Source organism: Microtus ochrogaster, unplaced genomic scaffold (assembly GCF_000317375.1).
Source record: "Microtus ochrogaster isolate Prairie Vole_2 unplaced genomic scaffold, MicOch1.0 UNK54, whole genome shotgun sequence".
NCBI classification, from domain to species: Eukaryota; Metazoa; Chordata; class Mammalia; order Rodentia; family Cricetidae; genus Microtus; species Microtus ochrogaster.
The window spans coordinates 2,058,611-2,071,661 of NW_004949152.1; the positions used below are offsets into that span (position 1 = coordinate 2,058,611).

Sequence of the window (13,051 nt, forward strand, 5' to 3'; positions counted from 1 at the left end):
CTGTGTGGGTGTGTGGCTGTGTGACTGTGTGGCTGTGTGACTGTGTGACTGTGTGGCTGTGTGACTGTGTGGCTGTGTGGCTGTGTGGCTGTGTGGCTGTGTGGCTGTGTGGCTGTGTGGCTGTGTGGCTGGCCCCTAGCGTCTTCTTGCTCCTGGCTCCTCTTCTTTCAAGCCTAGACGTCTCCTCCTATTTATTCTTTCTGCCTGGCAGCCCCGCCTATCCCTCTCTTCTGCCTCGCTATTGGCCATTCAGCTCTTCTTAGACTAACCAGGTGTTTTAGGCAGGCAAAGTAACACAGCTTCACAGAGTTAAACAAATGCAACATAAAGGAACGCAACATATCTTTGCATCATTAAACAAATATTTCACAGCACAAATACATGTAACACATCTTCAACTAATATTTCATGACAATTCTCTCTCTTCTACCCCCTTATATCCATTCATTCATTCGTTTGTTTTGAAGTAGGGTCTTACTCTGACCCAGGCTGGCCTTGAACAGTAATGATTATCCTACTTCAGCCTCCCAAATGCAGGGACCCAGGCATGAGCCACCATGCCCAGTTTTCTATTTCTTATTTTGTAGATCTGGTTATATGGAAACTAAGCATTTAACATTTTAGGTTTTTTTTTTTTCAGTTTTTTATTATTTTTTTAAACAGTGTTTTCTCATTTTACATACAAATCCCAGTTCCCTCTCCCTCCCCAGCATTAAACATTTTAAAGGCTGTAAACCACAGAAAGGGGTGGTTTCCAAAAACCAAAGTCAACCAGCAGATTGCTCCTGCGGCCGGTGATACCGTTGTCAGCATTGAAAAAGAGGCAGGTTCTTTGCAAGCCTTGTGCCACATTCAAGATGCTGTTTGATCACAAAAGGAAACTGATTTTCTCAGCCTGCACGAGCACCAGTGTTGTATGTGGGTTGCTTTTCTTTAAGCTACAAATATTCAATGGTTCATAAACTAGTCTAACTTTTTTTTAAAAAATGCTGTTTTCTGTAGGATTTTTCAACTATCCGTTTAGCAATCCACCTACTCACTCAAACCTGGGGGTTGTGGGGAGTTACTATAATGACATAGAAAGGACAGCCTTGGCATCATCTCCCGAAGCAGTGCTTCTCAGGTCTGTGGTTTCTGATGCATCTGATGGCCGTTGCTGTTAATTTCTAAATTGCTATAGAAAAATGCATGCTATAAAGGGACCTATGGGTATGTCTTAGTTAAGGTTTCTATAGATGTGAAGAGAAACCACAACCATGACAACTCTTATAAAGGAAAACATTTCATTGGAACTGGTGTACAGTTTCAGAGGTCTGGTCCATTATCATCATGGCAAAAAGCATGGCAGCATGCAGGCAGACATGGTGCTGGAGAAGGAGCTGAGAGTTCTACATCTTTATCTGTAGGCAACAGGAAGTGAACTGTCACATTAGTCATGACTTGAGCATATGAGACCTCAAAGCCAACCTCCATAGTGAAGCACTTTTTCCAAAAAGGCCACACCTACTCAACAAAGCCACACCTCCTAATAGTGCCCTTCCAGAACTACGAGCAAGCAAAGCCAAGAGTCTCCAGGGGCTGTACCTATTTAAACTACTATAGGGAGGAAAATTCATTCTGTTCATGGATTCAATCTATCATGGTGTGATAGTTTGAATAAGAATGGCCCCCAGAGGTTCATATGAATGCTTGATCCCCAGTTAGTGGAACTGTTTGGGAAGGATAAGGAGGTGTGGCCTTGTTAAAGGGGATGCACCACTGGAGGTGGGCTATGAGATCTCAAAAGCCTGTGCTAGGCTCAGTCTCACTCTCTCTGCCTCCAACTTATGAGTCAGATGTAATCAGCCCTCAGCTCTGGCTCCAGTGCCATGCCTCACTTCCTGTTACCATCTTCCCTGCCATGATGGTCATGGACTAACCCTCTGAAACTGTGAGCAAATCCCCAATTAAACACTTCGTCTTATAAGTTGCCTAGGTCATGGTGTTTTACCACAGAGATAGAACAGTAACTAAGATGCGTGATGAAGAGGGCCTAATGGGATGCAGCTGTTTAATCCATGTTAGCCAGAAAGTAGGGATGAGCTCTGGGAGGGAAGGGTCGGGGCTCACTGTAAACCTCGACAAGTCTCCAGCAAGGCACTTCTTCCAGCCAGGCCACACCTCCTCTACTCTAGCCAATGTTGCAATGTTTACATTTCTACTTATTGAGTGTGTGTGTGTACATCCGTACATGCTGTGGCACACACGTGGAGGTCAGAAGACAGCTCACAGGAGTCCATTCTCTCCTTCTACTGTGTGGGTTCTGGAACTCTAACCCAAGGCCAGCAGGCCTGGCAGCAGGTACCCTTAGCCACTGAACCATTTCCCCAGCCCAACTTCTAGGTATTTCTTAATCCAACCAACTTGTCAGTCAAAATTGGTCATCACCATGCTTAACAATAGACTCTTTGCGAATTTAATACACTCCTTTAAATCCATTCAGTTATAAAAAAGAAAAGCTAAATGTTTGACTACTTTGATCTCACTATCCATAAAGTCTCTGATGTCTTAATTCCATTTTCTGTCAGAAGCCAGCTGATTGTCTTGCGTGTGCTAAACCATACGCATAATCCGCAGACAGATATAGCCTCCGTGCTTCGTGAAGAGCGTGGGGCAAATGGCTCCAGGTAGAAAACAGGTTCATCACTTCCCTACTTCTTTCTGTTAAGATCTTTGATAGGAAATGAGAGATTAAAATTGATTTGAACAATTAGCTTCTGGGGACCGAAAGAACAGCTTTCATGACAGTTTTCCCGGTGGGACAAGACTTCGAGCTCCGAGCACAAGGACCTTTGGGGCAATTTTCATATCAGATGCGTTCCAGAACTTTAGACTGGCAAAAGCCATAAAATGAATGAGTGCTTTGGAAGGCGAATGTGCTTGCTATCAAGCCTGGTGACCCGAGTTCTAGCCCCCAGAGCCACGGTGGAAGGAGAGGACCACACTCGACCCATTCCCACATAAATAAATGTAAAAAGGGTTTCTAAGATATATTTTTTTTAAAACTAGATGTCTCAGTTGCTTGTTCTTTGCTGTGTGATAAAATTACCCAGCAACTTCAGGGCGGGCTTCTTTTGTCCCGATGCATCATGGGTAGGGGAGTGAAGACGATGGAAGCAGGAAGCAGCTGCCCCTGCCCTCTGAGCAATGAATGCTTGCTCCTGCTCAGTTCCCTTTCTCCATTTCCCTAGTCTAGGATTCCAGTCAGGGAATGGTGCCACCCACAGTGGCCAGGCACGCTCACCTCAGTTTAAACAGTCAAGCTAATCTCACACAGACCTACGTACCCAGATCGCTGTCTCTCAGGTGATCCTAGCTGGTCCAGGTAATGATTAGCTCGAATTGGCACAACAGGTCAAGTCCCGGGTGGATTGTTTCCCGAGCTCAGCATTTTATAGCGATATAATGTTCTATGAGACTGCCTCCTCGTTGGCTGCTCTTTAAGCAAGCCATCCTGGTTTTCTGTTTCGTTTTGTTTCGCTTTTGAGACACTGCACACAGCAAGGATGACCTCAAACTCTAGATCCATTTGCTCAGATGACAGCCAGGCACCCTGGACCCACAGTCCTTTTCCTAGTGACCTCTGTCGTAGTCTGCTTTCTGATACTGTAATAGAATACCCGAGACTCGGTGATCTGGAGGTTACCGAGTAGATTACTTCACTCCTGCTTCCCTAGGCTGAGATCCAGGAGTGTGGAGCTGGCATCCGGTGGGAGCTGGGGCTGCTTCGTGTCATGACAGAAAGCAGAAAGGCAATCAGGAAAGTAGAGGAAAAAAAGGCATGTGGCCACATTTTGTAACAATACATCATTGTGGTGACTGTAAAGGAACAGAACTGATAGTATGGTGTGTGTGTGTGTGTGTGTGTGTGTGTGTGTGTGTGTGTGTGTGTGTTAACCCCCTATCTATCTGTCTGTCTGTCTGTCTGTCTGTCTATCATATATATAAGTATATACATGTTACCCCATATCATATATATATTTTACCTTATAGTCTTGGTAGTCTGACAATGGCTGTCTCCCACTGGAGAGGCTGAGAACCCGTGGTTGCTCAGCTCACGAGGCTGTGTGTCTCAACAGACCAGATCTGTGTCTTCATTACTGGAGGGAAGCAAGGCTGGTTTGCCATCGAGAGTGAGGGAGAGCAGATAAAAAGCAGTTTTTCCTCCCTCCATGTCCTCCTATCTGGACTGCTGCAACAAAACACAGCCCAGATTTAGGGCGGGTCTTCCTGCTCCAGATGATCTGACCAAGAGAAGAGCGCCCCCAGCTTGTGGTTTTTAGTGGATTGCAGATGTAGTCAAACTGACAGGTCAGCCATCACAGCGGTTCATGGAGTCCCACAAGAATGGTACCCCCCATCCCCACCCCTCTCACCCCCAATAAGGTGCCTCACCTCTGGATACAGTGCCTTTGGAAACAAGTTTCTTTCTGAATTTCAAGGACAAAGCATTTCAAGCCATTTTTTATGCAGAGAGAGCACACAAACACACTTCAGCCACCTTTTCCTTTTCTGTGGTTTTTGGGTCCCCGCTCCATCCTGTCATGAGGCCCTAAAGTCATGGCGCCTCCCTTTGCAGAGCTTACTGACCAATGTGAGAGATGGGCACGTGCCATGGCAGCTCCCAAAGAAACAGCACACTGCACTGCAACGGATTGTGCTGAGAGGGAAGGAGGATACAGGGCAATGCCCCCTCCTGTGGTGAGCGCACATCTTCAGATATTGGAGGAGGCAAGCTTGGGGACAGCTGCGCCAGACACAGCCATCATGAGAAGTCTGGTCTTTTCCTATTAGGAAACCAATGGGAACTCTCAGAAGGGTTTGAACTCAACAAAAGCAAGGCTGTGTCATCAACAAAGGAGAGAACAATAACCATTCATTTCTTACACTCCCACCAAACCCCTCAATCACCAACCAAAGCCCCCAGTCCCCCACCAAACCACTCAACCCCTGACCAAAGTCCTCACTTCCTCCACCAAATCCCTCAGCTGCCAACCAAACCCCCACCAAACCGGCTCCATTTCTCACCTCACGGAGTGGTCTGACCAGCCAGTAACTTAATGTGAACATCTACAGCAGTGGGTTTCAACCTTCCTAACACCATGACCCTTTAATATGGTTCCTCATGTTTTGGTGACCCCCCCCAACCATAAAATTATCTCTGTTGCTACTTTATAACTGTAATTTTGCTACAGTTATGATTCATAATGTAAATATCTCTGTTGTCGGATGCTCTCAGGCGACGCCTGTGAAAAGGTCCTTCAACCCTCAAAGGGGGCCACGACCCACAAGTGAGAACCACGGATCTAGACCCTCATCCTCTGCAGCCTCCTGCTATAGCTCCCACCCATATCTAATCTATGGCTTGTTTGTCTCCGCTCCAGCCCTTAAATACTCTGGAACACATTCAGTTCTCCAGCTCTGTCACTAAACTTGTTATTGTCTCTCGCTGGCCTCGGGTTGCCCCTACATCTACGCTCCACAGAAAGCAACACATTCTAAACTTTAGTGGCGTTCATTGTACGTCGCTGTTCCTTGATGTCCGGGGATCCAAGGCAAATGACTCTGCCTCTAATTGTGGCATTTTTAGTCCCTGGCTTTTTCAGAGACCCAGTGACTTCCTGTCGGTCACTGAGATATTCCGGCATTTCTTTGGATGAAAAGTATTCTTGTTCATCAAAATATTTTGCTTGACCTTGGAACCCTCCTGGCTGCAGCCATTTTACTAACAGACATGCCAGGAGGACTGCAGGGCTACTCCTTAGAGCCCATTTCACAACATAAGATGCCCCTCTGTGACGGAGAGTAGCTGGAGTTGGTGGCTGTTTGGCACACACAGGAATAAGCTCTCGGGCATTGGAATTATGTGTCTGGGTATCCAATGTGAGGTGGGCAGGTGCATGCATGCAGGAAACAAGCTCAGGGCGAGATGCGCGCTGAGGAATGTTTGTGTGTCCACTCAGAGAACAGTGAGTTGGGGAAGCAGGAAGTCAGGGACAGTCTCTGAGGATGGCGTCCCGGGGAGAAACTGGGCTGAAGAGATTCCAGAGGAGATTTTTCTGGGGCCAGGGGAAAAGACTTCCAGCTCTCCTTCCTTTTATGTGAAGACCAGTACTAACAGGGCCAGAACATTCTTAAATGTATCCAAACTGGCGGAGAGCAAGCGGCTCAGGGCTGTTTTCAGCTGGGGGAGGAAGCTGGATATCAGAACCAATCTCTGGGATAGCCATCATGAGTTTTGGCTTCCTGCCACTTAGTAAGTCATTTACCATAATCTCAGTGGCAATCGAAATGGAAGAAGTAAACTGCTCAGACAGGACTTCTCTGGACTGAAGGCATCCAACGAGGCCATAGAAAAGACCCAAGTGTTGTGCCTAAAAGGGGGGGGGGGGAGACCCAAAGGGAGGGTGGCCAGGATTGTACAGTACTGTGTGGTGACCGATTAGAGGACTTGGAGGCATTAAGGCCAATGGCAGCCTTCACAGAATTGGGTAGAGCAGGGAGAGGCCAGGAAGGGAGTCTTGAAAGTCTGGGGAGGTTTTTTTATTGAGCTTGAAATGTGCCCAGTGGGAGGCACCTGAGCAGGAAAAGGTCACGAATGTTTCAGGTTCAAGTGACAGCTTCAGGCAGGAGTGGGAGACCTTGTGACACTGTCGTTCCCTGGGCCTCAGGGTGACCTGACAGGTCGGTGGAGGGGCTCCTACTTCAGGCCACCCGCTCCCCTGCCTCACCTGCAGAGATGGGTGCACCTCCTAAAGGAGAGGACTATGCCAAACAGTGAGAACTCACTCTATATATACCTAGGAAAAGTCCAGAAAAGCTGTGTAACCAGAGCATCTTCTGGCTCTGGCTAACACCTCAAAAGAAACTTGCCTCCAATACGTTACTAACTTCCATAGGCTTTAGGCTTTTACCTTTCGTTTATGCTGTCATCCTTAAATCTCTTTCAGGTCCTGGCCCCTGGTTACATTTTAAACAATTTAGACAAAAGCTGCAATTCTGGCCACTTGGACAGAAGGGAGATTTACACAGCGAAATATTGGCAGAATTATTTCTTTTTTCTTCCTTTCTTCCCTCCTTCCTTTTTTCTTTCTCTGCCTCGAGTGCTGGGATTACAGGCGTGCGCCGCCACCACCACCCAGCTAGAATTATTTCCTAAGTACATCAGTGTTGTTCTTTTCTAATAGTTACCCAGGGTCATCTTGCCCACCTGGTAGAACTACGCTTTTCTCCAGAAGAGAAACGGCCCTTATTTTAGGCCAGTATTTAAGGACGTTTGTCCCCCTGCCCTACCCTCCTTGAACTGCTTGTTAGAGACGCGTTCTCTGCCATAGGCTTAATGGCTGGTTGTAAATCAAGGTTGTCTCTTTTGGTTATGGGCAATCCCCGGGAACACTGATAAAATTATTTCTAACAAGCCTGGTTAGTATAATTCTGTCCTTGGAGTTGGTTTATTAATAAATCTGGTATAACATCGATTTTACAACTCCCAGTTTCTCCTACATTCCTTCCACTCCAGACGCTGACTCAGAGTCCCCGACGTGGAGGTCCTGCCCTTTCCTGGGTACCAGGCGGTCCCCCGCGGAGCCAGGAGCTAGCAGCAATCACTGCCAGAGGAAGGCTCCAGTGGCTGCGGCATAAACCGCTGGGCGGGTCTCCATGGTGACTGGCACACGCCATGTCCAATGGCAGCCGGGTGCCCGTTTGTTTCCCGCCCACCCTACCTCCCCAGGGATGGAAGCTTCTTTGATTGACAGCTTGCCTTGGGAGCTGTTACGTAAGGGGAGGGACGAGCGCGGCCCCACCCGAGAGGCGCTGATTTGATTGGCAGGACGGAGTGCCGACCCCCACCTCCCCAACGCCTTCCGGAAGCACGTCCTTGATGGACAACCTGAGAACCACTCGGCACGGGCGTCCAAGCGGAAAATCCCAGTCTGGGGGCGTGTCCAGGGCGTGTCCCGCCGAGGGCAGGGCGGGGCGGGGCGCTGCGGGAGAGGAGCGGCAGGGGCCCGCCTGCGCTGCGGCCGGAGATGCTGTCGGGCCGCGGTGGCGCTCGGCCGCCTGAGCTCCGCATCGAGGGCGTCCAGGTGAGCGTTCTGTCTTTTGGCCCGTGACTCCTGAGCCTTCGGGGCCTAGGGGTGTCGTCCGCGGCCGGGCGTTCGGTTCCCTGCGGAGCGCTGGGGACTCGGGCGACGGCGGCCGCGCGGGGACACGGGGGCGGGGCCGCACCTGTGCGCTCCAGGCACCTGCTGCGCGGCCTCCCGAACGGCCGAGGGAGAAAAGGGAGGCAGGCTCGGTGGCTCCCCCGTCGGGCTTCCCGGCCCGCGCTGTGGCCGGTCGCTCCGCCGAGGGGCTGCTGTGAAGCCCCAGGCCCTCGGCCTCGACTGCAGACTCCCGGGCCCGGCCGGCCTCCAGCCAGCTTAGAGGCTAGGGCCGGGCACCAGCCTTGCATCACCTCGGGACAGGTTTGTCCAGATTCTCTACGTGCTCCGAGACGGGTTTGTGCCCCGAGCGAAGGTGCCCGGCCCTGCTAGCTGCCCCGGCCGGACTGTCTGAGGCCGGAGCTGTTTCCTTTTCCTCGGTTCTCCCTGGTGGTCTCTTCACGTTGGATTTCATAAACCCGCTTTTGCGGTGATGTATTAGTAAGTGCCCATGTTAGCTCTGTGTCACAGAGGAGGAACGATGGTAGCCAAGTCTCACTTGCCCTCTGCCGTGTGCCCATCGTCGCACAGGTGAAGATGCCAACTTCACTCAGCTGTGTGGTGTAAAGCCACGCAAATCGTTTTTTATACTTAGAGCCAAAGGAGCAGGAAGGCTGGTGGTGGTTTTTGAGAACAAGGATAGAGCCTGTTTGTCTTAGATCTGTCATTACTATTGGACGATGTCATGCTATGCCTTTGGCAGATGCTCATCTAGCAACCTTTGTAGTTTCTGAAAAGCTGGCTACAGTTCCATGTGCTTATGTTGCTACTGGGGACCATTTCGTTAAAAATATCGCTGCGACAAATGGCATACGATGTCTCTTGGAGGAACTGAGGACAGTGTACTAAATTTATAAAGGCAAAAGACACAGCCTTGAAAGGTACCTGCTGCCAGTATATCTAGAAGTAGGAAACACCGAGTCTCAATGGGCAACGGACCCCGATAAAACAGGTGTACCTAGACAGTGCAGTGCTGGTCCTGAAAACCCAATGTGGTTTTCACTGGAGCCAAACAGGAATATACCTCCTCCCCACTTTTCGATGTCCTGGTGTGTCAGCCACCTTTAAAAGCAGGTTAGCGAAGTCAGCTAACTGGCTGCAAATGTGCAGGTTAATTGGGGAGCTGGGATCCCTGTCCTCTGGTTTAATTACGGGATGACACTGTCTCCTGGAAAGCACAACAGCAGTTATAGGCACTGGCTGGGATGTTAGCGCTAGTACCCACCCATGGATGCTGTAGACACTCCAGAGAACGTAGATCCCTGCTGGATAGAGAAGTTGAGGAAAAGTTTTGACCCTTTTCACTGTCATTCAGCTTTTCACTGCTAAACACCGCAATTCAGATAAGGAGTCACACCTTAAAATGGCTATTTCTTTGCGTCTTTGTGTTTTTAGTAAGTGACCCACTGACCTTGTGATCTTTGAAAGTTGCTTTTCTTTTCCACTACCTGATGCTTCAAGCAGAAGGTTCGGGAAATGTCTCATTTGAACCCTCCCTGAATTTATACATTCACAGTTCTTGGAGTGCCTCATACTACCGAATTTCCGGTTTAGTACTTTGAACAAACCTCCTGTTGCTACGAACCTTTTGCCTGTGACCTGTTCTTCAGTAGTGTAAGGCAGAGGCAGGAATTTGTGGAGTTTGAGACCAGCCTGAGCTGCGTAGTGAATTCATGAACACTCTGGACCACATAATGAGCCCGTTTTTGTCTTTCGTTGTTGTTTTTTAAGGGCAGTTCCTTGGGGTAACAGGGACAGGATTCTACCCCCCTTTCCTGATATAGGTATACTTGGTCTCCCGTGTTTTTTCTTACTTTGTTGGCTCTTAGTTTTGTACTTGACACAACTTATTCAAGTCGTTCCTAGTCACCCACATTGACCCTGAGAACAGTGACACAGCTTGCGTGTAGGCGGTTAGTGCATCCTGAATACAGCCTTCCCATTAGTCAGGTGCCTGGATACAACGCTAGCAGCTGTGGCAGTGTGGTAGAGCAAGCTGAATCCACTCACGATTATTCTAAATGCTGGTCAGGACCCTGGCACACAGGTGATGTTTCTGTCTGCTTGTTCTTGTGTGTCAGCGGGTCTCACTATGTAATCCAAATGGGCCCTCAAACTCTGGATCCTCCTGCCTCAGCCTCCCAAGTACTGGGCTTGGCATGCTTGACTGTGGTGCAGTTTCATATAGATTCCTGAGGGTGTGAGAGGAGCTGGAGCCTACAATGGAAAGGTGTGGCGAAGAGATTATTTGAGCTCTCTGATGGCATCCCCAGGCCTCTCCATCAGTGCACTGCTTGACGTGATGCGTGTCCAGGATGCTCGGCTCTGTCTTAACTGCTGGTGTCGGTGTGTTGTATTCTTTCCACCTGTTTCAAGGCAGCGTGAACGCTGAGGACAGAAGAGTTTGATGACACAGCACTGAAGTTCTTTGTTTGGAGTACACGTTATGAACCCTTTGTGGAGCATGTCTGCAAACTCTGTGCGCAAAGTAGGTACAGTCAAACAGCAATTCTGATAGAAGGGAGGGCTAGCAATCTCTTATCAGGAGCATGTGTAATCTTTAGCCAAAATTACTGGGCTTTATTTCTGAGAAATCAGTTTGTCCATTAAAATCAGTTTCTTGGGCTGAGTTCACATCAGCAGAAGTTCTGAGGAATCACTATGCTTAGAGTGTTTCATTTAGATTGTATGTGTACTTGATGAAATTGTGATGTATTCTGAATGTTTCTCTGTTATACTTTCAGGATTTGGTTTTTAGAGAAGCTTTGGTCAAGTCAACTAAGATTTGGGTAATAAATAAATGGTCTAAATAAAATGTCTTTATTTTTTTTAGAGATAAAGTCTTGCTATATAGCACAGAATAGCCTGGTATTCCATAGCCCAGGTTGCCGCAAACAGCAGTTTTCTTGCCTTAGCCTACTGAGTTGTGGGATTATAAGTGTGAGCTATCATGCACAATTTTATTATATATTAACTATAATATATATGTGGACTGGCAGAATGGCTCAGTGAATAAAGGCACTTGTTGCCTAGTCTGAGTTTGTCCTCTGATCTCTGTATGTGTGCTATGGCACACATGCACCCCAAATAAATAATGTAATAAAAAAATCTTTAAAAAATAGAAATATATTTTCCTCTTACGAAAGCTTAAAATATATAAACAGTAATTTAAAAGCTCAGTTCTAACTGTAGCACATCATTAGTACTTTTTTCCTATGCACACAATCAGGGTATTTTGTACGATTTATTAAAAAGCCTCTGCTGTACTTGAGGTTAGATGCTAGTTTTCTGGTCATTACGAGCTCATCGACTAAGGAGAGCAGTGTATGCTAGTGTGGAAACATAGCAGGATCATATCTGACCTAAGCAAATGAGAGAACAGCTTCACGTCTGTTCCTATCCCTGTGCTCACATCAGGGAGCATCTAAGCTCAGCCACCCACACTGTTTATTTTCAACTCCATTTCTACAGTGTCTGCATGTACACGAGGCTCTCTGATCTTGTTAATGGCTTTCCTGCTTCAGCTGCTCGTGAAAGGCTTGACTACACTGTTCGTACGGGTTCTTTCTGCTTTAGTCATGCTTCAGTCTTATTTGCCCCTTCCATGACCTGCCCTCTCAAGGGGTTTGAAGGCGTCTTGATCATGGTGTGAGAATTCTATGCTAGAGAACTCTAGCTTAGAAGCCACGATGGTGCTCTCCGATGCTGCTTTCAGAGTTGCCATAAATGCTGTCACACTTTCATTCTGAACAGCGAGCTGAAGCTGAAGAGACGACACTAGCAGGGGATGTGAAAACCAGTCCTCCACGGACTGCACCGAAAAAGCAGCTGCCGTCTGTTCCCAAAAGCGCCCTGCCCGTAACGAAGCCTGCATCTCCAGCCCCAGCAGCGCGGTCAGCAAATGGCACCCATGCCTCTTATGGGCCCTTCTACCTGGAGTACTCGCTTCTTGCAGAATTGTGAGTCCTTCATGGATGACTGGTCAGTTATGAATGGCTCCCTGCAAGTTAAGAATGAAGTCATGTCTCCTGATAAACTTGAGTTAATCTTAAGGCTCAGACTTGTCTCCAGCTTGCTGTTCTTTAGAGAACAGGAGGGCAGACAGGACTTTTGAGAACGTATACTTGGTTAGGAACTTGGTAGATTAATTTCTGTCTTCTTTTCTGTGAGAAATTTCACTGAAGAGGTTTCTGTATCAAGTGGGCAGAAGCTGAGTGACATTCTCTTGGGTCACACACATTGGGAAGTTTGGGCTCCATTTTGGCTCTCATGCTATTGGAAGCATTGTGACAGACTGGGGTCAGTGTAGTAGGGAAGGGTCCGGAAGCCACAGTTAGCAGGAAAAGGAACTAGAAACACTGACTTAGAAGAAAAAAACTCAAGAGTGCTTAAAAATTTTAAATTACATTTTTTTTTAATTGTATGTGTGTTGGCGGTGTGTGCTGTGGCACAGGTGGAGAGCAGAGGACATCTGTGGTCACTTCTCTTCCATCATGTGGGTCCCAGGGATTGATGTCAGGTCCTTATGCTTGGTGGCAGCTACCTTTACTGACTGAGCCATCTTGCCAGCCCTCAGAAAAGTATTTACAAAGTTGTTTCGTATGTCAGAAGGTCTGTTATTAGAAGATTTACTTAATAAAAGCCTCGAAGGTCCATATCAGGAGGAAAGGTTGGCAGTGTAGCTTGTCATAGGCCCACCCTTGCTCTGATGGTCCCCTGCCTAAGGAGAGCAGGGACAGGGACGAGCACTGTGCAGCACGCCACTAGTGATGCCTAAGGAGAGCAGGGACAGGGACGAGCACTGTGCAGCA

At 48.0% G+C, this 13,051-nt stretch overlaps 1 protein-coding gene across 6 annotated transcripts in view; it reads left to right on the forward strand.

The window, feature by feature from the left end:
* The first annotated feature begins 8,052 nt into the window (after positions 1-8,052).
* Positions 8,053-13,051, forward strand: part of Aktip (AKT interacting protein) — a 10,012-nt gene continuing 5,013 nt past the window's right edge. For 2 of the 6 annotated variants that reach the window (XM_005369604.3, XM_005369606.3), the window contains exons 1-3: positions 8,053-8,126; positions 10,617-10,728; positions 11,994-12,199. In XM_005369604.3, the coding sequence (XP_005369661.1) occupies positions 10,687-10,728; positions 11,994-12,199 (248 nt within the window). In that variant the 5' untranslated portion in view covers positions 8,053-8,126; positions 10,617-10,686. Of the gene's footprint in view, positions 8,127-8,410; positions 8,505-8,540; positions 8,682-10,616; positions 10,729-11,993; positions 12,200-13,051 lie in introns of those variants that run through there. The other 4 variants (XM_005369605.3, XM_013354628.2, XM_026777287.1 and 1 more) reach the window with 4 other exon arrangements.